Here is a 27,352-nt window from a genome sequence, read left to right on the forward strand (position 1 = left end):
GCCAGCATGTTGTGTGGTTTGAGCACTGAACTGTGACTTTGGAGACTGGGTGACCTTGGGAAAGTCACACACTCTCAGTCTCAGAAAACCCCATGGTAGGTTCACCTTAGGTTCACCGTATGTTGGAAACAAAAGTGTGAAACAACAACTTTAAAGTAGTTTAGATTGCAACATTTCAGAGCTGCAAATACTTGCTATAATCCTATAATACAGGAAAATGCAAGACGTGTGTTTCCTCTGACTGCCCTGTAATAGGAGTAGAGTCTTGGATTTAGGATCAAGACTATAAGGTTTCAAGGCATGCCTTGAGAGATTATTGTTTAAATGCTGGTTTATAATTGTATGCTTTGTCCGTCTCTTAGGAGCTGTGCCGTCAGCGTATGGCAGTAAAATCGTCGGATCACCCAGAGCCTCTGCATACTTCTCGTATTAACAGCATATCTTCACAGTTCAGCGATGGACCCATTCCAAGTCCCACTGCTCGAAGTAGTACTTCATCCTGGTGTGAAGAACCAGTGCAATCTAACATGGACATCTCCACAGGTCACATGATACTGGTAAGGCATTGAAATGGGGTGAATTTAATGAACAGTGGGACACATCTGAACTCTAATGCATGAGGGTTTTTAAAATATCATTCTGATTACTTTTAAAACATCCAACTCTTTGAAAGGCAAAATATTTGTTTCTCATATTACCAATCTTACCATTTGAATTTATTCTTAAAATCTAGTTTTGGTTCTTGTTGGTTTTTAAGAGTTAAAATCTTGATTGTTCATTTTAATTTTAGATTAATTTTAATTTGATTTAAGATCAGTTTTGATGATATATGTAATGGGAGCTACGAATGTATAATAAAACTTTGGCTACTTTTTCCTACTGGATTGAATATGAGTTGATAAACAGGTATAAATATGATGCCTCTCTTTCTCCATCTCCTTGTCTTCCTCCTTTTTTACCTCCTCTCCAATGGTTTAAAATTAGTATGTCCATTCTAAACTCAAAAGCTTAAATCCATTTGCTAGTTCCACCTACACATATATAAATCCCACTGTTTCAGAGGGTATGTTTTTGTTGGGACAGCCTGGATTTGGGCTTAAATGTTTATTTAGAAGTGCCTGTCATTAAATGAAAAGTATTTGCAAGGGAGACTTAATACTTGCAGCTTATATCTGAACAGAAAGGTACCACTTTCTTCCTCTTTCCATTTTTTTTCACTCCTGGATGTGTACAGTTTCTAGCTGTTGTTATTCACTGGCAAATGAAAGTTCCTTTAAACATGCTGAGAAGCAGGAGTGGATAAATAATTCAGTTTTTGAGCCTTAGCATAAAATATTGTAAAGAGTCAGCTTTATATAAACCTGTATGTGCCAATTACAAGCTATTTTACTAGAGGTGATCAGGAATGTGGAATCCGCATCGTATGCAGAATTTGCAAAGTTGCTTTTTGGGCCACAGTTCCCAAAAGCCTTGGAGATTCTGGAACATTTAACTTAAATATATATTTTTTCCCAGCTGTGATTGAACATGGTGAATGGTTGCCTCCTGGCATGGATATAGAAAAAGTTCTAGGCTTAAGTCTTTGTCACTGTCTGAACATAACTATTTATATATCTGACCAAAAGCTAGAAAATATTTTATGATATTGGTTTCTTGATCTGTGTCAGCATGCTTTTTCCTAGAAACTTTAATAATTTTTGTCTTCCCTGTCCCCAGTTTTGAAAAGCAAAAGGTATCTCTTGCCTCCTCTGTCATGACAGATTATTTTTAAAATTATCTGTTTATTAAAACTGAGTGTCATACACACACACACACACACACACACATCAAACTGGAACTGCAAAGTAAAAGCAAAGTTGCATTCTGGATTGAAGTCAATTATTTAGCTATAAAACTGACTTTAAAAAAAAAAACCAAACTAACAACTAGCTGGTGAATCTAAATACAGCTTTTCTCACTAAATATCATCTTAAATTCTGTTCAGGTATTATACTAAAACATAAGGATGGAATCACCTTTTTGTTATGTGCAATTCTTTTGATTCTTCATAGCACTAAAATTGTGTTGCCCTGTTTCTACCTTAATTATTTTTCTTGTTAAAAATGAGAGAAGAAATTAGTTTGCTAATAATGGCAAAGAAAAATCCATTGCTTTTAGTTTATCTATTGTACCCAAAATAGCCTTATGGCTGGTCCTTCAAATTAAATCTAATAGAATAAAGACAGATAAATGTGCTGAAAGTGTTAATAGTGAATTATAGTGTAAGATGTGTTAACTCAACACAAAACAACCAGCCTGGTATGGGACACATTGCATGTTTGTGCTTGTTTGTTAGGTTTAAAGTTGGTTAGGGACACAGTAGCGCTGTTTCATTATCCAGCATTCAGCTAGTGTCATTCAACCTTGAGTGAACTGATGGTTTTTTTAAGCTATCAAACATGTGTTATGCATTAGGTTGTGTGGGTTCAAAGAAAGGCTGTTGAAATGATACAGCACCTTGGGAAGCAGAAATGCAAAGGACTGTATGTATGAGAGAAAAACCTAGTGAGCATAAAATAAACAAAAAGCAATAATACAGGAAAATTCTATTCTACTTTCTCTTGGTCTTTGTGGAAGACAAAGAGCAGAAAAATATCTGCTCTTTTAAGAAGGTCAAAATTGAAGATGTTTACTTTAATGCCAGTTAAAATGTAAAATGGAAAGGGAAACGGGTTATGTTTTGCCAGGTGGTAGTATTTCCAACATTTTGAAAAAGGTCTCTGAAGGGAGCACATACACACAAACACACACATATTCAACATGATGGAGTTTTATTGTTTGTATATTATGGCCAGTATACACATTAGAGTATTCAAAAAAATTATAGATGTGTGCACAGATCATATATTTTCATATATTTGACTACAAACATAGAATTCTGTCTCTCTTTGTATCACTTATTAGTACAAAAATGTAGCCCTACATTTGGGTGTGTGCAAGCTTTCATATGCATATTCATGTAAACACGCATGTACATATGTGTCTTTTCCAGCAAGCTTAAATTGAACAGAAACAGAATGTTTGTTCCTCTCTGTAGGGAAGGAAAAGCCAGACCTTTGAAGCATCAGCATTAGTGCTAATGCATTAACCTTATATAGGCGAAATCAGTTTAACTACATTAAGAGAAAATTATGAAAGTGATTTGTTGCATTCATAATTAATGGAAATGTTAATAGTTAGTTCACTTAAAAATTACAACGCTACAACCAACCCGCCCATTACCCTCAAAAGTAGCAAATTAAAATAATACAAAACATTGTTGCTAAAAGTCATCATCAGTAATTTTAATAATAAAACAATGAGAGTTAAATTCATTGTTGAAATGTTTAATGAATAAGAGATATAAAATTAATTTTAATAAATTATTTGCAAGTTGTGGGGAAAACGGTGTGAGAGACAAGACCCTTTCTCAAGCTCCTTGCATATAGTTTATGGTACAATTATTTTCCCTGAGATGGAGACTTAAGATTTAAGGTGCTTTGTATAGGAGCTTTTGTTTTATCTTGGCTACATATTCCAGCCCCTGCCACTATTCCATCCCACCATGCTCTTTGTTTGGAAAACTGCCCACTTGTTGCCTTCCACATTGGCTGCCTTGTATTATGCTCTTGGAGGTTGTCCCATCAGGAATTCTAACAGATCCAATCCTATACTGACTGTGTGACACAGATGGATGTGTAATAGTTCAGAAGGAAAGGTGTATCATTGTTGTAAAATCAGTAAACCAGTTGTATGAGCTCATATTTGTTAGTCCTGTTTTATTCTTCTGATGCTCTCAGTTTTTGGAGGAAGGATTTTGTATATGAATGCTGCAATGCCCATGTCTTTCACAAGGAAGTTTATGGTAATGTGAATGATTTTGCTTTCAAAGAAATATCTGTTTAAATATTCATAAAATGTTTTGAAGTATGTTTAAAGCATTGTAGATTTCATTAGAAATCCTTAAAAATATGATTTGGACTATAATACTGTACATTTTATTATTTGGGTTTTTTTTGCGGGTTTCTCGGGCTATGTGGCCGTGTTCTGACATTTTGCTAGCATCTGTGGCTGGCACAGATCTGTGGCACAGATGCTGGTGAAACATCAGGAATACACTTTCCAGAACACGGCCACAAAACCCAAACCCCCCAGAAAAAACTGTGGATTCTGGCCATGAAAGCCTTTGACTTCACATATTTTATTATACTTTGCAATAAATATCATTAAATTAAATGGCTCTGTCTTCTGAAAAGACATGTACCTGACATGTACAATGTAAGTATTTTTTTAAAAGGTAGCACTCTTTGATTAACTTATTTTAGATGGGGTGTTCAGTCATGATGCTGAAAACATATGTGAAGGGGGAGAACTTAGTTTGAGGCATGTCTTAGTGAAAAAATTGTGTTTACATGCAGGTGCTTACACAGACAAGCAATAAGAGGCCATAAATTGTACTTTCCACTTATCTACCAGTCAAAAACCCTGAATTGAATCCTTCTTTGTAAGTAGCTGCTTGGGCTCTACTATTGTCCCCCCACATTTGTATTCTAAATAATGAAGGGAACATTGCAGTTTTCTATTTTTAAAAACTGTTCTTAAGTGAACATTTTATTAAGTTATTTATTTATGTTCTTCAAATTAAATTTCCAAAGTGGCGTATGTTAAAAAGAAACATAACAATATAAACATACAGGTGGACCCTACCAAAAAATATTGCATTGCATATTGCTTCTGTTTCCCCGTTTCTTTTCCATTCTGGGCATTCTGGAGAACTTCAGTCCTCCTTATGTTTCTTATCTTTTCGTGGTGGATGGATACATGCCCACCTTCTGCTAAATTAATGCCTTGGACTTCTCCATTGATTTCTATAGGCAATTCTTATTTCTGTCCCTTGGAACATGTTAAGTTATACTATTAATGTGGAAATGAACTATCCAGACAGATCTATTATTCCATACTTTCAATATCTTTCTCCTTTTCTCCTCCCTTGCCAGCTGCTTCCTTCCACTTCCTCTTCTTTGTCAGGGAGCCAGCTTTCCACTGTCCTTATGGCATGTTATGCATGTTCTTAGGGTTTCTCTCTAAATATTTTTTTATATCTGCAAACTGGAGTAACCCCAAAGTCTGATAATAAGCTTCTAGGGATGAGACCAGGGTGGGCAATTGGGAAGCATCATTTCTCTGCCGCCCTCTTTGGATGAATGAGAAAAGAAGGAATAAATATTTGAAATCAGTTAATAATCCCAATGTAGAAAAATACTCTAGAAACTTTGCACAGACTTCCTAGAGAAGAGACTGCAGTTGTGAAAATACAAGTAGTGTGGCAGCATCTACACCCCACAGCCGCTGTCTGCTGTTGATTATCATTGTCAGGAAACTTTATGCTCATCTTTGGATCAGGAGATTTAGAAAAAATAGAAGTAGGTTACAATCTTTTTAAGGTTAAAGAAAGAATGTCTGCTTTATTTGGCCCACACAGTATAAAATAGTATATTCAGATTTTCAGAATGAAAAACAAAGACTGAATGCATTTTCAATTTAAAATTTATCTTTAACTGTATTGAGTGAAATCAGTGGAGCTTCTATACAATCAAATACAAAGGTTCTCTCTTCTCCCTGCCACAATATTCCTGCATTAAGATACACAGTTTAAAACATAGAGTTCTAATGCTAGTAATATACACATTCAGTTCTGGTCGTATTGTCACCCAGATTTGCAGAACAAAAAGAAAACTGCACAAAAGGAATTGGATAAAGGAGGTAGCCTGGGTGAATAAACTTCTTTTCTTTACCATACTCTCCTTATTAACTCTGTAATTAATTATACATAACTAAGGAAAGCTATGGAAATTGCATTTTGAGATGTATCATATCTGACTTGGTTTCAGACTTCCATGCAATTTACTATTAATGAAGCAGGGATGGAAGCCCCACATCTATAATTATTACTTACCATTTGAATGACAAGCAAAAAATTGTTATCAGCATAGTTTCAAATGAAAGAGGATTAATGGCTAATGTTAAAATTGTTAAATCTTTCTTATTAAAATAATTTTGACAAAAGCATTTTGCCTAAAAGAGGTTTCTAGAACATTGTTTGCCATTAAAACAACCATCTCCCATGCTCAGCATTCTTTTCTATAGGTTAGACAGCTAGGTGCAATTTTTTTCGAATGAATTAATATTTGATAGGGATTGAAACTGCTATTTCAGAGCTCTATGTGTTTGAGTGCAGAGGCTTGGGTCTGGGACAGCAGATGACCAACACAATACCAAAACAGTGTAAAGATGTTCAAAATAAAGCAGGAGGTCAGAGCACCTAACATCTTAAGATCTGTATAATGTACTGTATGTATTGCACTGCAGTACTGTAGTTGTTTGCAAGGCATTGTTGTAACAGGATACTAATGGTGGTTTTATTTAAGGATCATAGGACCCACAAGTGCATATGGAAAGAAGCACTTGCATTTTAACTTGCAAAATGTCTGAATAATTAGCATTATAGGTAGCTAATAAGGAGTTTTGATTTATTTTATTGACATACAAATAGGAAAATCCTTTTCTAATCAGGAATTTCAGTATAATGCTGAGATTCATACAGCGTTTTTTAAACCACATTAAAGTTTAAGAGAATGAAGACCTGAAAAAGGGGTATGCAAAATTCTAAACTGTAGAGATATTTTCCAAGCTAATCTCAACATATATTTTGCAATTCTCTTTAAATAGCCATGAAATTCACATGCAAGAAGATTTTATCCTAAATTTGATTCACTCATGTTGGCTTCCTTTGGAATGGGGAAGGAGAGTAAATGCAGTTGATTGTCTGTATTACTGTGTAGAGCTGTTCCCAGAGATGGGTTGTTTATAATTTCAAACTAAATTTTTGAATTAGCTTGATCGCCTTATGAATAAGGAGATCAGCCTTCTCCACTCTTGTGCTTTCCCTGTGATTTGGACTTTTAACTTCCAGCAGCCCCAGCTAGCATGGCCACTGGAGAAGAATGATGAGGCAGAACTCAGCATTCCTCACCACTGAGGACCCCAAAAACTTCTGGAGGCTGAGCAAGACTGATGGAGTTTACATGTGTACAATATTTCATATCTCCAGTGTGCTTCAAAGTACAGCTTTCAGCTTTGTGAAACTTTTGTTTCATCCTTTTCAAACATTTTGATGAACTGTAATTATAGAAGACATTTAAGGACACATTATTCCCAGCTGTAAATGGAATGTCTGTGTTTGTTTTGCATTTAATACTTAAATCTATTTGTTTGATATTTGAGAGTGAAAACATTTGGCATAGTCTATATGCTAGCAACAGCATCTTTCGTAAATCACACTTTTCTCTCTTATTTGTGGTAGGTTTTTTTTAATGCTAAAAATAATGGGTTCCAGTATTTCAGTTTTTCCTAATCACATCATATCTACCTTTCTGAGCTAAACTGGTAGCAAGAAAATGGCTACATCCTTACATGTCAGCCTACACAATCTAGATTACAGGTTGCCACAAACTAAAAAGTGAATCTAAGAAACAAGATACTTGTCTGGTCAGCAGTTCCAGATGGCTTAAACAAAGCAAAATTAATATAGCTACTGTTTAATTAATTGATTAATCTGATGTTCTGCACTGACATCTAAAAGGAGAGATGCTCATTGTGAAAAGCTAGACAGTCATTGTTGGGTGGATGTCATTAGGAAACTGGATACTTTTCATCAATACAGCATCCCTTCTTTCTTCTTCAACACTCACAAATCTGTTCCTGTGTATCAGTTGCACCTTTGACAAATCAATGACTATATTTCGATTTGTTTACTGCTTCAGTCTGAGTTCAGGTGGTTAAGAAAATACCTTGTTTCATGGAGTGTATGTATTCTAGGGTCTCCTCACCTTAGTTTCAACCTTGGTCATCTATAGGCACTTAGAATCTCTGTGGCTACTTGATGCATGTACTGGTAAGAAGAGAACTAAAAATGTTTGGTCCTGTGATAAAAGATGGGTGTTTTAGTGTTATCTCTAATTATATGGTTAGTGGCCGAGTGCAATAAATTGTGGCTTGATTAGTTCTATCATGTAGGGAGATGTTTAAGAGGACTGTGTTATAACTTCGTTTGCAATATGAATGCCTAACTTATTTTATTTTAGCAAAGTATGCTCTAGTTTAGGTACAAGGACATATTCAAAGGCATCCTCAAATGTAATGCTTGCTGAATTATTTGTGATAAGCTGTAAGGATCTACAAGCTTGCCTTTTACTGAATCAGAAGAATTCTCAATTTAGTTCAAGTGTTCCCTCCATTGACTGGCAGTGTCTTTCCAAAGCTTCTGTCTTTGCAAACTCTGTCTGCAAATGCTAGAAACTGAATAGAGTCTATTATAGTAAAAGCTGAGATGTAGCCCTTTTGTTTGAGACATTTTAGTGCTGATATTCAGTGGCATAATGCTGCCTAGAAAAAGCCAAAAATTATTTTTTAAAAAATTAAGGCTTGTGGGGAGGCCACAAATTTGCACTCAGGATTGCTATTCAGTTTGAAAACCAGGCATTCACTCCACAATAGGGATATATAGCATATTAAAAATATTTGATAAATGGCCAAAACACATGTTTTTTTTAGTACTGAGCAACCGTAACAAGAATCCCAAACTGATAAGTGTCTTCACAGTTTGGGACTTATTCGGCACAAAATTTGCATGTGTCTGTTTTCCACAGAAAAGTTTTTTTAATGCAGGGAAATTAATATTTCTACTCTGAAATATTATTTTCTATGCCAAAAATGCTGTTTTCTGTCCAAAAGAACCACATACAAATTTTGTGCAGATGAATCCCAAATTGCAAATACAGTGCGCCCACATAATATGCAGGTGCATTATATGCTGCTTTCAGTATATGCTGAAAGCAGCGCTGCTTCTTCGGCACTGTGCGCCGGAAGAAACAATGGCACGTGTGCCCCTGGCGCACGCCGCCACCACCACACACCACCGTGAGCACGAGCCGCATTACTTATAATGGGGCTTGAACATACGTGCTTTTTGTTTTACGTGGGGGGAGGTCCAGAACAGATCCCTGCGTAAAACAAGGGCACACTGTAGATTCTGAAAGCTTCATAATTTATTTATTTATTTTAATTTTTTTTGCATTTTTAATACATTTGTACAATTGAAAGATAAATATTCAAAAGTTTGTTGATGGGGAAAAGCATATCTCTGTACGTACATTGAAGAAAACAGAGAAAAGAAGATGCACACAATAAGATTCACTGCTTCATCTCAACTAAAATGAAATGAATTCTCTCAACTAAAATGAGATGAGACTCAACATGGTTCACTAATATTACATACTACATTACACACTAAACATTGTGAATTTGCCTGAGTCCATAGTAAAAAAAACTTTACCACTTCATAATTTATGAAGAATTTCTCACAGTGGGATGAAAATGACTGAAATTCATACTCATTGCTACCTAGGAAAACAAATGCAGTGAAGACTTACATCCTTATTCCCCACATGCTTTGTTTTATGGGACACTATGGCTGTCCCCCAATGAGCCACCAAATTTCAGTACCCTTGCACCAAATGTGGTAGGGCCAATGTGTCCCTTTGGGTTCCCCAGTGGGTTCAACGTGACATTCTCCATGTCCATGACACTCCATATTAATGACTGGAGTAGATAATTTTCACTGGTGGTGGCCTTCCTTTCATACCAGTATCTCTAGATGAGCTTAACAGTATAGAGGTGGTTCATATTACAATATTGGGAAGGAACTTAGACGTACATATATGCCTGGAGAGGACATCTGTTAACAAATCCTGAATGTTTAATATGTTGCTATTAATTGCTGTCAAGTTGACTTCAACATATGTTGACCCTATGAATGAGAGACCTCCAAGTTACCCTGTTATCAACAGTCCAGCTCAGGTCTCGTGGACTCAGGTATGTGGCTTGAATCTATCCATCTGTAATGCAATCTTCCCCTTTCCTTTCTTCCTTCTACCTTACCAAGCATCATTGTTTTTCTAATGAATCATTTGCTCTCATGATATATCTGAAGCATGATTGTCTTAGTTTAGTCATTTTGGCTTCTAGGGAGAGTTTATGCTTAATTCATTTGTCCTTTTGACAGTATTTGTAGAACTGTTCCCCAGCACCACATTTCAGTTGGGTTGATTTTCTTCCTATTAGCTTTCTTCACTGCCTAGTTTCACATACACATACATAGACAAGATTTTGTCTAGTATCTTCATAGCTGGCCTTCCATGTTCTAGTCTTCTGATTTCTTGACTGCAGTCTCCATTCTAGTTAATGACTGAGCCAAATGCCAGACATGATACATTAGGGACAGTTTTGCGCATATCTCAGTGAAGGTCTGGTCAATGTGTCCACCAATAATAGCTATCAGTCTCTAAATCAGAATTACAAAATGCTTGCCTATTTAACCTATCTCCATAAATGTAAGTCTTTCTGCAATTTTGAGTCAATATTCCAATTTGCCATTGCCTCCCCCCACCCTTTTAAAAAATCTATGAAATGCCATCTTTTTGAACTGTTAACAATGGTTGAAATAAAATGTAATTTTCAGGTGCTTCAAAGGACCTGGGAAAGAAAACAAAACAAAACCCTGCATTAGTCCCCACCTGCTTGTATCCAGCTATTTCATTTAGATTTCACTGAGCACCTTTGGCAGCTGGGAACTGTACGAAAGGAGATTAGCAAGTGTTTGTCTGACACACACTGATCCCAGCACCTGCTGATTGGATTGAAATAATCCTTTTACACAGTGCAAAACTTATTATTGGAACATTACCAAAAGGAGATCCAGCAATAGCTATTGCATCAAGAGTATATTAATTTAGGTAAATAGACCACAAGGTTGCCATTTAGGCTAATAATTTCATTGCCTGCCATAGTCTGGAAGGTACTCTAGATTTGCCTTTGATTTCAAAATGCAATTTCCTTAGAGAAGCTGGGAGCCCACTTTTTAAACAATGGCAGCCGTATTGTGCTTCTGGAATGTAATTCTGGTTCGATAGCTACTGCATCTGTAAATTGATATGTGGTGTGTTTTTATTTGTTAATAATAATCTGAAAATTATTTACTAAATCACAAAGTCATTATTTGAAAGTGACTGAGTTATTGGTAAAGGGTCTTACCTCTGACTTTGTGTGTTGTGGTCTTGAAGGTGACTGACTGGAAATTTTGTTTCTTCGCTGTCACCAAATAATATTTTAATAAACCTTAACAGGTATTCATGATAGCTTTTCATTGGAATTATTAATGTCCCTGTTACTATGGTGTAACATGGTTTGTGGCACCCCGTTCTTGTGAATGGCACACACCATTATGGCCATGTATTAGCTGGCCTAGCAGAGTTCAGGGCTTAAATGTGGTTAGATACATTGTGTTGATAGATGCAAAATAGTCATTATTTCTCCAAATGGTGAGAAGGAAATTAGCTATTGATATTTGTGGTGCTTTTAGAGAATAGATAATTAAAACAATGTGCTGTCACATACAGTATAACATCTTCCTTTCTGACCCCTCTGGTAACAGATTTTGATGCTTTTAATATATTCATAAAAGGGTCAGAAGATCTTGCAGGGAAGGCAAAATTGTGGAAAGAGGGAGAGGTTTTTTCTGTTTGTATGAAATGCACACATTATATGCTGAAAGGCAACTGACAGTTTATGACAAAAGTGCTAATTTACTGAATTTGCCTCTGGGGGATGAGTTCATCTGCAAGATGCAGAAGATGAGCTCATTGGCCCCAAATTTAATTCTTTCTAATTTTTTACCATAATTTCTGCTCTGAGCCATATCAGGCCAAATAAACATTGCTACTCTCCATCTTAGAAAACATAAGCATTCCTTAGTAGCACAAGAGATAGGATGCTAAATTTCCCAGCTTTGTATGTAATAAGCACAATTGTTTTAGCAACTGCTACAACTTCTGGACAGTGCTATTACAGCTTAATATCGCAGCAGCATCTTTACCTAAGGTCTTCTATGTCAGCTTTGGAGGAAGTAGATCTTTCTCTACATGAGGGAGGGAAGAAGGTTCAACAAATTATGCCCCTGTTTCTGAAAGTCTGTTTTCAGTAGAGGCAAAATGTGAAAGTTATTCTGTCTGTAAAACTCAACTGCAATTCCAGTACATAATTTTCCTAACCAGACCATGCTAGTGGTCTGCATGTCAGTATGGGCCAGTCTAAAGTTGTGTTTTATTCCAAGAAAATTACAGTGCGCCCGCATTATACGCAGGCACGCTATATGCGTCTTTAGGTGTATGTGCTCAAGCCACGGGGAGCACACAGGGTAGAAGGGGCAGTACATCCCATTCAGATGAATGGGCATGTGCCCGTGGTGCCTCGCGCGCTCCCGCGCCGCTGCGCCACCACACACACAAGCCCCATTCAAATGAATGGGGCTCCAGCATAGGCGGAATTCCCTTTACATGGGGGGATCCGGAACAGATCCCCCACATAAGGCAAGTTTCCACTGTATTATTTTGGAATATGTTAGAGGAATGTGTATAAACAACTGATTATAATGCATCACAATCAATAAAACTTGTTTTACATGTCATTTTCCTGTAAAGAAATGTGGACTTGGGTTATTCTTTGACTTTAGAAAGGTAGAGAAGGGATCAGTTTCATGTTGTCCAGTGGCCACTACAATGAGAATCTGAGAGCCTTCCAAAAAGAAGGTACAGTGCACCACGCTGATAGCTGCGTGTGGAGAAGGGGCGTGGCATCGCATAGGGAATAATGGGGCACGTTCCATGGCGGGTGCGCACCGCTGCACCACCACGCCTCCGCGTGCACGAGCCCCATTGATTTAAATGGAGCTCGAGCTTAGGCGGAATTCGCTTTATGCAGGGGAGTCTGGAACAGATCCCCCGCGTAAAGAAAGGTTGCACTGTATTATCTAAAGAAGAGTGTAGAGTGTCCCCTATAGAATCAGACCCAGCTCTATTTAAAGCTATAACACATCTTAAAAGCTGCAGTAGATCTCAAGAATATGGATGTGGTGCCTGAAGCTACTACCTATTTACTCAGCCCTTATTCTCTTAGCCAATCAAATTTGTGAAAGGTGGATTAAGGCCTTGGTTAAGGATCTTATTTACTGCCTTTTTAGGAGCAGTTTGTCTCCTCCTGTATGCACTAATAGATGTATAGCTCCCTGTTACATAATGCCAAGGAAGCAGCCTTTGAGCATTGCCTGGATCTGGTAATGGCTCTGGATCAAGGGAAACAGGCTGAAATTAAAGCCTGACAACACAAGTGCTGTTGGTCAGTGGAAAATCTGGGTCAGGATTCATACTAGAGTGTGTGCCTTAAAAAAGCAAAGTCTGGAAACTCACCTTAATCTTGCACTATCCCTAGAATTACAGTTGCAATTTAAATGGCAAGCAATAGCAAGAAGTGCTTTTGCATAATTTCAGTTGAGTGACCTTTTCTGAGTTGGTCTGATTTGATAACAATCATCCATGTCTTGGTGACAATATATCTAGACTTCTGCAATATGTGTTATCTGGGCAATCTTTGATGAGCAAGAAGTGACAATTGTGCTGCACAGTATGGAATTATGCCTAGGTTGCCAGCTGGTTTCTGGACTCAGTCCAAGGTGTTAGTTTTAACCTTTAAAGCATTAGCTATCTAAAGACTTGTCTGTCTAAGGGACATGGCTGTCTTGTTATGAACCTGCCTGGTTGTTAAGATCTGTAGGAGAGGCTTTCTTGAGAATGCCTTTACCTCTGGGGCATTGTTTCATGGGCACATAAGAAAGACTTTGTTCAAGACTCTAATGCAGTGTATTATTGTATCCTTACCTTGTTTGGAACTGTTTGAGGTTCAGTGACAGCTATACATTCGAGGGAGCTGTGAGGTCTGCACCATAAATATTGGAAACTGAAATATAGTGATTTACTTACATGTTAAGCAGTTTTTTTATATTTTTCTGGTAAAATATTAATTATTAGGATGTGCATGAATCAGTGTTTGTTTGGTATGTGGAGTAAATTTCCTTACAAAAATAAGTTTAGCTTATGAAATACTAAGAATGAAATTTCAGCTTCCACTGTTCAGTTTTTTTTAAAAGAAAAAAACAAACCCAGAAATTTGCATTTAATAATATGAGAAAAATGCAATTAATGCACTCTCTACATAAGCAGCCCTCCATGAGAATATGGATGGAGCCCACTCCTGCAACACCAGCAGTCCATTACTGTACTCTTAAAGGTTTGCAGAAAGCGCTCTTTTTTCATTTCAGCAAAGGTTTTTCCCCCTTTGCATGATGTAAGTGCGGGCCCATGAATATACTTTTAACACTCATCTACAGCCTGAAAGTATTCATTAAAATACCCAGAGACTTCTTCAACCCTGTTAGTTTAAAAAAGTTTGTATTTGGAGCACAAGGAGTTCTACACTACATGGATTCTACAACAACTTCAAGCCCAGTTGCAAGTGACATTTGAATAGACAGCATCATAGTGTTGGCACCTAAACAGGTTGCAAACACTCATGATACTATTCAAAGCTTAAAGGTGATGATTTTTCAGCTCCTATAAATAGTTCCTTTTCCTTCAGTTGACTCAAAACAGCATTGCACTGCCTTGAATAAGTGTATTTGAATTTCAGCACACTTAAGGATATATTTCAGGACGAAGGACAGCTCCTTTGTTAATATGGAGCACCAGCACTACCCTTGTAAGAACAAATCAGGACAACTGTCTAGGCTATGAGCATGAGCTAAAAGAAAATATACCTTAAAAGTACTTAAGAGCATGGAGGATAGAAGTGTTGGTACTATTCTAGCTGGTTTTATGCAACACTTACTGTGCTACCCATTCTGATCCTATTTAAATCATTTGGAGTTGAACTGGCATAGAATACACATGGATTGCAGGTGATGGGCATGCTTGCAAATCCTTCTTGTTTGGAAGCACTTTGAGAATATTCATCTGAGGTCAAGAAACACCTCTGTATTATGTAGTAATAGTAGTATTGATACAATGTAGCAATGAAATTGGGTCAGGTTTAGCCATAATGTAAGAGGAATGTAGGCTAACTGCATACCAATTTCAGCAAAGTGGATATGAAGAAAGATTAAATTCTCTCAAAGCCAACCATCATGGAGGGAAATAAACTTGGGATTTACTGCAAGAGCTCTGTAGAACAGCTGTAGATTCTTACTAAGAATTCTTACTTTGTGGAAACGAGGGAAGTATTGCAATGGTAGCTATCATTTTGGGACCTGTTTTGAGGAAAAGCCTTCTTGATACAGAAATAATAAGCTTGGAAAGATGGGTTGCAGCATCCTGATTTCTGAATGGATTTCTGCAGATGCAGGCTTTCTAGGTTTATCATGCCAAGGTTTCTACTAGAATGTTTCTTGTAGACCGAACATAGGAAACTGGGACAAGTACTTTATATTGTACCCCAGGGATCATCACAAAGCCCATGTCCCTCCTCTTATTATCTCAGCCAGAATTGTTCCAGGGCATTAATTTAAGTGGTTCAACTGAGTAGTCTATGTCTGACAAGGAATTATTAGTTATATGGTCATTTAATCCAAGTCAGTTCCCTAAGGACAAAAAAAATTCCTTCTGGTATCCAGATTTGCTTCAGGAACAGGACTTGGGTTTTTTTAATGGGAAAACCAAGGTTTCTACTAGAATGCCTGTTACCAAACTCTGGAATAATATCCACTCCCAAAATGGATGAGAACCATCCCCAACTGTCAGTGTCCTATCTGATTGCACTAATAGATCAAGATAACAAAATCTTGACATCAGTCCCAGCTAGTAGAACTAACACCTTCATCATGGAAGGCATAGAGTCAGATCAAGTGGGGTTAATTTCCAATTGTAGATTATCAGATGCCATACATAGGAGACTAAGCATAATACAGTATCATAGAGTAAAGGGGAAAATAGGAGAAAGATCAGGAGACAGAACATGTTTCCATTCATTCCATACACAGTCCGTTTTGTCGACTTGAAGTCTGCATTTTCGTTGACTTGAAGTCCCTTACCTGTTCGCAGACGGCAAACGGAGGGGGACAAAATGGGGCACACACTGCCATTCAAGTCAATGGGGCTTGAATATAGGCAACTTTCCATTTTTGCGGGCGAGGGTCTGGAATGGGATCCCCCGTGAAAACGGAGGTGCAACTGTACTAAGAAACATTTGCAGACATGGGTTGTTAATCCTTGCCATTTTTTCTTTGGCATTTGACCAAATAACAGTTAAAGTTCTGGTGAGAGGTCATTCATTGTTTCAAGGCTTACCCATGTGGCAGAAGTGTCTCATTAAATAGTTTGAACAATCTGCGTCAACTGGAAAGCCTCAGAATAAAGGTTTATGCCCAGTATTGCCAAACCTCCATTTTTGGAAGTGTGTTGAATGGATTTTTAAAATCTATACCTTGTTATTTTGGAAGATAAATTTATTTATAAGATTTTGCCATGTTGTAAATTGTGCCAGAGAAGCACACAGAATAATGGTTTGAAAAAGAAAGAAAAAGAAAGAAGAGGTAAAGGAGTAAAGACATTTTTATAAGTGCAATTCTCCCCAGTAATAATTTTGAGATACTCCATGACGATAATGGACATTTATCCATTTAGTGATTGGCTTGTAATTTCTCAAAATGTTGATTCAGATCTTAGGTGATTATGATTACCAAATATGTGAAGTCCGATTGTTGGATTTAAGGCCAGTCATTGTTTTCCATATTTCCTGATGAAGTGTTAATGCACAATATTTTAGATTTTGAATAATTAATTCAGATTCCAGCATAGGTGTCAATGTTTTGGGGGTTTTTTTGGAAACTGCTTTGAGCATTAGAAAGGAGTGCTCCAGATTGTCCATATAATAATACCCCCACCCCACAGAATGAGACTCTAGGTGTACATCTGGACCATTTGTCTGACTTAGTAAAAGGCAAGTTTCTATGGTACTAAGTACCTGCTTGAATTTATTAGTTCAGTCTACAATATTTGTACAGAAGTCAGACTATTACCCATGTGGTTCTTTAGTGATCTCCCTCATCTGCAATTCCAAGCTCTAAAATATTCCGAAACCTTTTTTCATTTCAAAGGTGGCTCAGATAGTACCACTTTTGTTTTCTGCTTGTGCAATGGACACAAATTTTGTGTCATGCACAGATTATTGAAAATATTGTGCATTTGGGCTATGTATCTATGAAACATAACCAAAAAATTGTTTTTAGACTTCGGTCCCATCTTCAGGATACCTTATTATGTTTGTTCAGTGGGCCCTTGGTAACCACTGGAGTTTGACTTCAGGATACCATTGGATACCAAAATCTGTAGATGCTCCGGTTCCACTAAATGTAATGGCACAGTAGAATTGTGTTCCTTATATAAAATGGTAAAATCAAAGTTTGCTTTTTGGGATAATATTTTAAAATATTTTCAGGTTGTGCATGGTTGAATCTGGGGATATAGAGGGTGAACTGTATATGCAAATATAGTTATTCTAAAATACAAAAAAAAAAAATCCAAAACACCTCTGGTCGCCAAGCTTTTGTGATAAGGAAGACTCAAACTTAGTGACAACTTTTTGTCAACTTTTTGTTTAAATTTTGAAAACACAAAGACCTATGTATTAAGCCTGTCAAATAACTAGATGAGCCAATGTATAAATTCAAAAACAGATTCAAGTCTTCTCACAGACCTTCATTTATAGTACTGTAGGGTTCTGTACAGATGTGTAGGGCTTATCGGGCCAACAGAAACCAGATGCTGCTTAAGCTTTGAAGATATTGTATAACTTTTTATTTTCAGAAAGGATTGTTATATAATCTCTGAAAATCTCTCTTATTAAGTGTCTCTTTTCTTATGTGTGCCAAATGTCTTTTATTCTAATGGGATAATCCTTTCACATCAAAATAATACTGTACCATGGCACCTTGGAAACACCAAAGGCATCATGTCACTGTGGCATTCAAGTACCAGTGTTCTTTGCTTCATTTACTGAGACAAATCTTATAATCCAAAATATCTCAGTGGCATTAAATGCATTTTTTTCTATTAACACCTTTCCTACTTCTTCACATGCCTTTAAAAAAAATCTTGACTCCCCTTGACAGATGTGATTTCCATAAACCAGCACAAAAATGTCCATGAAAGTTTTATACAGAAACAGACAATACATCAGACGGCATTTTCATACCAGCAAACATTATTTGCTTTGCAAGAAATATCCAAATTCATTTGTTCATGGAAAAGTTAGAAGGATGACACCCGAGATTTTCTAAACTGTTAGAAAGTAATAGTAAAATACAATGGCTTCATCACTTATTACCATACATCCTATGGAGAAAAGGGAGTAATATAAGAGAGGTTGCAGTCATAGTTGTGTTTACTTGAAATGAAATGGACCTTTTGTGTAAATGGCTTTAATTCTTTTGCAGTCCTGACTAGAGTAGACCCATTAAATCAACTGAATTTCACCATTCAGCAAGTGATTGAACAGCTATACTCCAGTTGGGAGTAACCACAGGATGCCAGCCTATGTATGTTAGAATGGTGGTCTGGACAAAAGCACAATAACTGTTATATTGGATTAGACCAATGTTATGAGGCCTAAAAACTCTAAAGGCACCAGATCCTGTCTGCTCTTGGAAGCTAAGTAGGGTCAGCCCTAGTTAGTGCTTGGGTGGGAGAACAACAACCAGTTAGCTTTGGCGCTTTACAGACTGCCCAAAAGGGTGTTTTGCCGGCGCCGGTGTTTGCTGCGCCAGGGAATCTTTTTGCGGCGCAGCAATGACACTGCAAGGCGCCAATGGCGCACTTGTGGCGTCATTTCCACGCTGCGATGTGCGGACGCTAAGCGTCCGCTACGTCAAAATGGCAACGCACATGTAGAATGGGCGCCGCCATTTTGTACATGCCGAGCACATACTATTGGCGCATCTGGAACACGCCTATATTTCAGAAGGAAGTGACAAACCACCTCTGAGTATTCCTTGCCTAAGAAAACCATATAAAATTCATTGGTTTTCTATAGGTCAACAGGTGATTTAAAGGCATATATGCATATACACAATGTTTTCGTTATATGGTCAACTTGATCTTGAGGTTTTTAGCCCCAACTGATCAGATATAGTTCCATACATAAATTTTAAAAAGATTGGATACCAATGACATAATGTTTAAGATCAAATTGGGTTCAAATAACAGTGCAGGTGGTAAAGTAGGACTATGTTAATAAAATCATATAGCTATATATGCATATATACATATGGAAATAGATGCTGTTAAATAGGTAAAGACCTTGTTTCTTTAATATTCACGTAATCTAAATATGATAAATTTACTTGCAGTAAAGAATATTATGTTATTTTACTTTTTTAGGTAGTAAAATGACTAGGATAACCCAAAAATAGCCCAAAATTAGAGGATAGGAAGTCATTTAGTGGTACTATTGGTTGGTTTTTTGTTCTTTGGGTCCCCCCCCAAAAAAAAAATAAGGCTGTGTGTGCGTTATTTGTTATTGTATATGTTATTGTATGTTAGTTGATTTTTTCTGATTGTTTTTTGAAGGTTATTAAAAAAGTTATTTAGTAATGATGGGGAATTTCCACCCATGTTCTTAATTCAGAGCAACCACTCATCAAAACCAAACTGCCATGTGTTTTCCCAGTGGCTATCTTTGGCCCCATACAGACAGGCCAAAATAAAGCAGCTTCAGGTCACTTTGGAGGTATGGTGTTTAAACGATGCATGTGTCCTAAGAGTCCAGGAGCGGCGCCGAAGCCACAATCCAGTCATAAGGACTGGAGCACAGCTTTGGTGCAGCTTCCAGACTCTTAGGACACATGCATCCAAAGTGACCCAAATCAGCTTTATTTTGGCCTGTCTATATGGAGCCATAGAAACTGTTGCAATCAGTTGGTTCATTATGTGTAATGAGAAGTAATGCTTGTAACTGCAGCTTTTATTTAATGGATGGCTCTTCTTTGGAAATTGTCTTAAGAATCTTTTCTCTGCCTTTTGTACCTCATCTATCTCTTCTTTTAGGAGCAACGAGGCAAAAGATTTTCTGACTCTTAAAGTGTTTTATTCTTTTTTATTACTGATATAAGACTAGGATATGTGAAATATGTACAGATGTATAGTTGAAGGCATTCTCACATAAGTGTTGCCTTTTCTCCTGCTTCCCAACTATCAGGAATAATTGAGGCTGATGTAAGGTCATGTAGTCAGAACTATACAAGGTCTTGACCTTTATGTTAATACTTATATAAATGGAAGGACACTTTATCATAAAGGAAGAAATATTTCATACTTGTGAAAGTATTCTTTTAGATTGCTTTTTATGTAAAGACATGTGGCTTCTCAGTCAAGTTTGCCAAGTTCTGTTATCACTTTAGAAAGCGAAATACCTTCCTTTAATATTATAAACTGGTATTTTGCCACATTGGGTAAAAAATAAGCTATTTAACAACTAATTCCAACATGTCTTTTGGGCATAGCATCAGATATTTATTTATTTATGCTGATTTGAACTCTCTGATTATCCTCTCTTTTTTGTAAAATATGTATAGATGAAATAGAATTGTGTGCAAACCACAGTTTTAAGACTAGTTGTCTGATCACTTTGTAATGTGGAGGAATTTTGTTTCCAAGGGTGGACTGAATTTGGGGGAGGGGGTTGGAGACAACCTGCCAATGAACAGGAATAGGCTTGCTTATGTATTTGTTTGTTTGTTTGTTTGTTTGTATGCTCTCTTTCTCCCAGGGTGGGACCCAAGGCAGATTCCAAAGAAAGACAATTTAAAAAAAATACCTTAAAAAATAAATAAAAGGAATTGAAAACGCACACATTAAACAGTATAAAATTAAAAGATATACAAAAGATAAAAAATAAAATAAAACACACTTCCCAGTAAGAAGCTCCCCTGCTTACACATTAAAACAAAAATGTCTTTGCCTGCCAAGACTTGAGGGAACCAGCATAGTCTGCTGTAGAAGGGTTACAGAATGTGGGGACAGCCACTGAGAAGGCTGTTTCTCATGTCTTTGCCAAGTGAGCCTGTGATGGTGGTAGAACCAAGAGAAAGCTTTCCCTGTAGATCCTAAGACTCTGCCAGTTTTATGAGGAAATGCGGTCTTTCGAATAGACTAGACATAAGCCATATAGGGTTTCATGAACAGCACTTTGAATTGTGCCCAGAAATGAACCAGTAACCAGTGAGTTATACTAACAAGGAAGTTATATGCTCCCTGTAACTGGCCCCAACTGGCAATTTGGCCATATGGCCATAGCTTTTTAGAACGCATTGATGTTTCTGAACATTTTTTATAGGTAGCTCCACGTAGAGTGCATTACAGTAGTCCAAATGAGATGCAACCAAAACTGCACTGTAGCCAGATCTGATATCTCAAGGAACAAGTGCAGCTGGCGCACTAGTTTTAGCTGTGCAAATGTACTCCTGGCTACTGCTGAAACCTGAGCATCCAGGCTCAGACCTGAATCCAGGAAAACACCCAAGCTGTGAGCTTGAGATATAAGTCCTCCACCTTATAGAAATGTTCTTAGTATTATTCTTAACTATCAGAACACTTCCAACGTCGTGCACTTCACACTGGATTCCACACCTGCCCCTTGGTGTTACTTTGTATTTGTGTTCTCTTGATTTTATTACCATCTGTGCCCTGCCTCTGAACTACACAACTACTGAGTTAGTAAAAGTGGCCCTTCTTTCTGCTTTCCTCACTTCTGCAATATTTTTGGTGTACCCAAGAGATGGAGAAGTATTTTCTCTTCTCTGCCTTCTCCCATGGCAATATCACAAGTTGTTTTCAAACTTATCTCTCTCACACAATATCCTATGTAATATGCTACATAATATGCTATGTAGGCTGATATCTGAGAAATCCAAATCCCATAAGTCTACAGTGATGCAGCAGTAGTCAAGCAGTTCATTGGACGGAAACTAAAAAAAAACAGTTCTCTTTAGTTCATTCATGTGTTAAATGGAATAACAGTATGGAACATACAAAGAACAGTTATTAATCCCTCTAATTTCAGTCCTATATGGAAGACCACTTGAAGAACAAGAATCGTCTGGAGAAAGAATGGGAAGCGCTTTGTGCTTATCAGGCTGAACCTAATGCAATGACCATTGCACACAAGGAAGAAAATGTCCAGAAGAATCGCTCACAAATTGTAGTAACATGTAGGTATCATTTAATTCAAATGGGTTACTTATTGCTTTCCCATTTGCCCACCATTGCAGAGTGACTTATGGTTAGTAGGAGAAGAGCAAAGATGTATTAGTCACTTTCTTCAAGAAAACCATGGCAGCAAATACTTAAACCTATTTTTGTTGTCCTGCTGTGTGCTTCAGATTGTTTATAACGGCTGCTGCTTGAGAAATATATGGCTGTTTTGCACTACTTTCTGACATGATAACAGCAATTTGTTATTTTGTCTAGCTTCATGTAAAAGTGTTAATTTCATGGCACATGCACTTTCTCCGTGTGGACAGAAATGCTGGCATTGATTGGAAAGAACTTTGGTTAAGTTTTTGAACACAATTACATTCATCTAAAGTGTATAATACTATCAGCTTGTAATTAGAACTGCTTGAGCTATTCATCTGATTTTCAGCTATAGTGAATCAGCACCTGTTGGCTTCAGTAGATAAGCTTATAAAGCAGCTCTTCTTTGTGTTGGGTTTAAGATTAAAAGCACAGCCAAGAATGGCCAAGGTGTGTATATTCCTAGAAGATGCAGTTATTTTTCTGTAAAGCTAAAAGCAGCACAGCTCTTTTCCACATACCTGATGATTCCATTAGCTAAGCTATGCTTTTTGTTAAATGTGCCATCTTTTCTTTCTTTCTTTCTTTCTTTCTTTCTTTCTTTCTTTCTTTTTATTTATATACCGCTATTCCAAAGATCATAGCGGTGAACAGCAAGTAAGCTAATTAGCAAGTAAGCTAATTTGCCCCCAACAGTCTGGGTACTCATTTTAGCGACCTCGGAGGGATGCAAGCCTGAGTCGAGCTTGGGCCCTTTTGCTGGTCTTGAACTCGCAACCTTGTGGTTTCGAGTTCAAGACCAGCAAAAGGGCCCAAGCTTGACTCAGGCCATATATTATACAGTACTATAGAATGTATAGTTTTGTGCCCTGAGGCAGACATTGGCTGCTATATGCTTGGAGGGATAGAAATTATGATTTTTATCTAAATTGCATTTCTGACCACAGTCTTAAGCACTGTCTTGCTCATTCAGAGATTAAGTGGGATAACTTGGTATTGTTAATGATATGTATCAGAGGATGCTAAATCTGAAACATGGACCTTATTGGGGCCTTAAGTGAATTTGGTGGACTTCACTACAGCTCCTAGAGAGATGCTCTCTTACAAAAAAACATAACATCAAATTTAAGTGTTTGGTAAAAAGATATAAATTGGTGTTTCATTTCCAATCAGAGCAGTCAATTCTTATAATGTATCTGCACAGGGCATTTCAAGAGATGCACTCTTTCACCACATCTGAATGCAATAAAATTAAATTTAAAAAATCCATGCACTACCTTTATCAACCTGTATCTGAATTACAACCATGGTTTCAGCAATCATGGTAACAGAAAATGCATGTAGATTGTTCCTCCTCTCAAGGAGCGGTGGTGATATATGGAATAAGTGTATTATGTTGAATTAGAAAAAAACAGAGTAGAAGAGGCTTTAAAAATATTTTAACTATCAAGACCATTAGTTGGTATTCCTGCAATGTAGATTTATTCCTCAATGTGGCATGTTAATTTTAAATAGCATTTTACTGAAAATAGTATTCCAGAGGGCTACAAATTTAGAATGGTTCAAACCTAATTTTTGAAAAATATGTATTAAAATCATAAAATACTGCTGTTCTGTTTTTTGTCAGATGATCACTGCAGAATATGTTTGAAAGCAGAAAACAGTCATGACAATTCAGATTACATCAATGCAAGTCCAATAGTAAGTATGTTGTCAAAAACAAATTACTTTCCCCTATTCTTTAGTCATTGTTTAGTTCTGATGCAGTTAATGTTAATATAAGTAAAGATTAATTTTGATACCAGTCTTGGTAGCAGCTCTTAGACCTGCATATAGTTTTCATAATCATATGTTACAAATTATTCAAAATATTTTCTGGTGTTCTTGTTTGGTATTAGCAGTAGTCACTAAGCGGCTGTACAAACATTTAGCTCTCAAAGGAAATGTGAAATAATTTAAGAAGATAAAAGCAGATTAATATTAGATCTTAGGCCCTGTACAGACCGGCACTTTGTGCTGGCCTGGGGCTGGAGTCAGAGTGTTGTGTCCAGATGACCACGCCACCAGGATGCCATGACGCCGGACGCCACTCCAGATGGCGTGTGGCACCATGATGCCTCTCTGGTGCTGTGTTATAATAATTAAGGTAATGTACTGTAATAATTAAGATAGTCTAGTCCAGCCTTCCTTTCGTTGGACCTCAGTAAATTCTTAGTCATTATGCTATAAGGACCTGTAAATGTTGTTTTTGCGTGGCTTCATCTTGCTTTGAAATCTGTCCATGAAGCAATCTGTTTCCTCTTTGTTGTTAGTAGTTTCCTATACTGAAGCATACTTTAAAGCAAACTGAGGGTTCCATAAATGGGATTAGAATATTTTAAAATTCTAGTTCATCCAGACCAAACCAGAGTAAAGTTCAGTGACTCAAATATATAGGTCATTAGTGGCACAATAGTTGTGTTTTCTCTGGCTCTGCTTTTTTAATCATGCTAATTATTTTCAAGCTGTAGAAATCCAGTGTTATTTTGTAATGTGTTTTGTATATGGCTTGGATCTAGATTATGTGAAGGGCCTTATTGGCCCTGGCTGTGTTCTCAGATCATCTGGAGAAGCCCTTGTCTCTATCCCACCACTCTGACAGCTTCATCTGGTGGGAACATGGGAAAGGGTCTTCTCAGTGGCTGCTCCCAAACTCTGGAACTCTGGAACCAGATAGGTTAGATTAGTGTCCCCCTGCTGTTCTTCCTTTCATAAAATGTTGTCTTGTCTGTGTTTGTTGTTTTTTCTTCATAATTATGGTGCTTTTAAGGCTTTTGATAAGTTTAATATATTTTTCACTTTTGCATGATGTGAATATTTTCTTTTAGCTATATCTATTTTGTCTTTTTAAGGTGACTTGAGTTCCAGACTTCGAAAGAGGCAGGATATAAATAAATATAATGAAAACAATCATTATAAATAGTGATAGTAATAATAAAAAAATATGACATGCAGGAAAACTTCTAAGTCCATAATGGAAACTTTTGTGTTAACTGTTAAAACTGTTAAAGGTTCTGTTAACTTTCATACTGATGAGACAAAACTTTCTTCCCTGTGCATATTATGTTTCTGTTTGAGAATTTTACCCGTGGTAAAACTAAGTATGTTGAGAAATGACCAGTGAAGCATAGCAGATGTGTGAATCTTCAGAGGAGATTTCAAATATCGGTGTATCTCATTTTCACGCCTACTTTAGGTTTTACCATCAGCCTGTTAAAAAATGCTACCACTGTTCGACTTCTAACAGTTTTGAGTAATTATCATGCCAATAATATCATGAGTTTGATGCATATGTTCTTAAAAGTATTTAGATGTGAATTACCATATATTCCAAATGGAGAATGAATAATGCTGTAACTAAAAAATACAAAAATGCCTGATAAAACCAGAATTTAATACGAAGCAATTATATTCAGGCCTTGGAAAGGGAGTGTGCTTAGAACTTTGCATTTTCAGCTTCAGGTTCAGTGGTCCAGCCTCCAGCTGGGGCTCATTCAACCTTGGCTTGAGTCTAAATGAGTAAAGCAATACATGATAAAGGGGGAGGGGGCTGTCTTTGCTCTATACAATGGGTTGGCCACCTGCCCGCATGTTCCTTTCTTTCTAAAAATGCATAGTAGCTTTCTCCCTTCCCATTATGCTATGAAAATCCAGGGGGTATACTTTGTGCACTGAAAAACAACATGGAACAAACTCTGCAAAGAGATCTGATCAAAATCTTGCAGATCCCCCCCCCCCCACACACACACACACTCATATATACTAATACAGAGCTGGGAAGAAAGGATGTTTAGCAATTCCATGGAATAAAATTAAGCTGGAAGTCTTCTTTCCTGTTCTCTGAAATAACATAAAATACTATGATAATAAGTCTGCTGCCAGCAGCTGAATGAAAAGCTTGCAATTACAGCACAAGGAGACCCTGACTGTGCAGAATAAAACTGTGATAATTACATCTGTCATATTTGTACTTAGTCCTCATTAAATTTCAGGGAAATCATCCAGTAGTAAATAATGTGCAATCTTTGCTTTTAAATCAGAGGTCATGAAAGTAAATGGGAATTCTGTTTTTTCCTCCAAGGGTGTTGGAGAGGGAGGGGGCAATCCATCAACTACATTAAAAAAATACTACCTACCCTTTAGCTTGCTTATTATTGAAGCCACCAGACTGAGGAATGTGATTAACATGACAGTTTGTTCAAACACAGCATACAAATTTTATCACCAAGAATAGACTCTGAAATTCATAATGACATTGAAAATCAAATTTATATATTTTACTTCATTATAGTTTAAAAAAAAGATTTAAACCTGTTTTGTTTAAAATTCAGGAATAAAGATAAATACATTTTTCCTGTGCCATTTTTATTTTGAAAGGAGAAGCAGAAGAATAACAGTAGTGTTATGTCTGCCTTAAATATTTTCTTTATATCTGAGTTAACTTTTTGCCTTTTTAGAAAAATGGGAAAAATTGCAACATGGAAACACTGTGTCTGGGATTGACAATAGTACTATACAAAACAAAGCCTATTGTGACAGTACTCCAAGTTGAAGTGCTTCACTTCCAGTATTTCTTAGATGCTCCCAGGCTGGTGCCAGAATAGAAAGCAGAGTGGCATTTGTATTTCTTTCCTCTTAGGTTTACTTTTTAAAAAATGGTTTCCTTCCCATTGGAAGCAGCGGAAGAGAACTATTTAGACCAGAATTGTCAAGGGAGGGGGCATGAAAGCAGTCATCTGGAAGGACTATAGGTGGGGGGGGGGGCTACATGCAAAGGTTTAGACTGTACATCAGTCCAAGACCTGGAGAACCAAAGAATGGCCCATGAATTTCTAACAGCCCTCTCCCAAAACCAAACCAAACCAAACCTCTCACGGTCCCCTTCCATTGCATTATTTTACAAAGGTAAGCAAACATATAGCTTTTCGGGGATTTTGAGAATACCCCCCTCCTCCACTGGGATCCAAAGGTAGTCTTGTTCCACCTTGCACAAATTCCCTACA

At 37.1% G+C, this 27,352-nt stretch overlaps 1 protein-coding gene across 3 annotated transcripts in view; it reads left to right on the forward strand.

Annotated features, from left to right (window-relative positions):
• The window catches only part of PTPRN2 (protein tyrosine phosphatase receptor type N2), a 651,730-nt gene that overhangs the window by 568,807 nt on the left and 55,571 nt on the right, over positions 1-27,352 (forward strand). For all 3 annotated transcript variants that reach the window (XR_016281968.1, XM_089533554.1, XM_089533553.1), the window contains 3 exons: positions 363-557; positions 22,078-22,225; positions 23,938-24,011. Coding sequence is in view for 2 of the 3 variants with exons in the window: in XM_089533554.1 (XP_089389680.1) it covers positions 363-557; positions 22,078-22,225; positions 23,938-24,011 (417 nt within the window). In the remaining variant the exon portion in view is untranslated. The remainder of the gene's footprint in view (positions 1-362; positions 558-22,077; positions 22,226-23,937; positions 24,012-27,352) is intronic.

The sequence above is a fragment of the Sceloporus occidentalis genome, unplaced genomic scaffold, assembly GCF_023333645.1.
Source record: "Sceloporus occidentalis isolate IW3139 unplaced genomic scaffold, rSceOcc1.0.p SCAF_7, whole genome shotgun sequence".
Classification (NCBI taxonomy): Eukaryota; Metazoa; Chordata; class Lepidosauria; order Squamata; family Phrynosomatidae; genus Sceloporus; species Sceloporus occidentalis.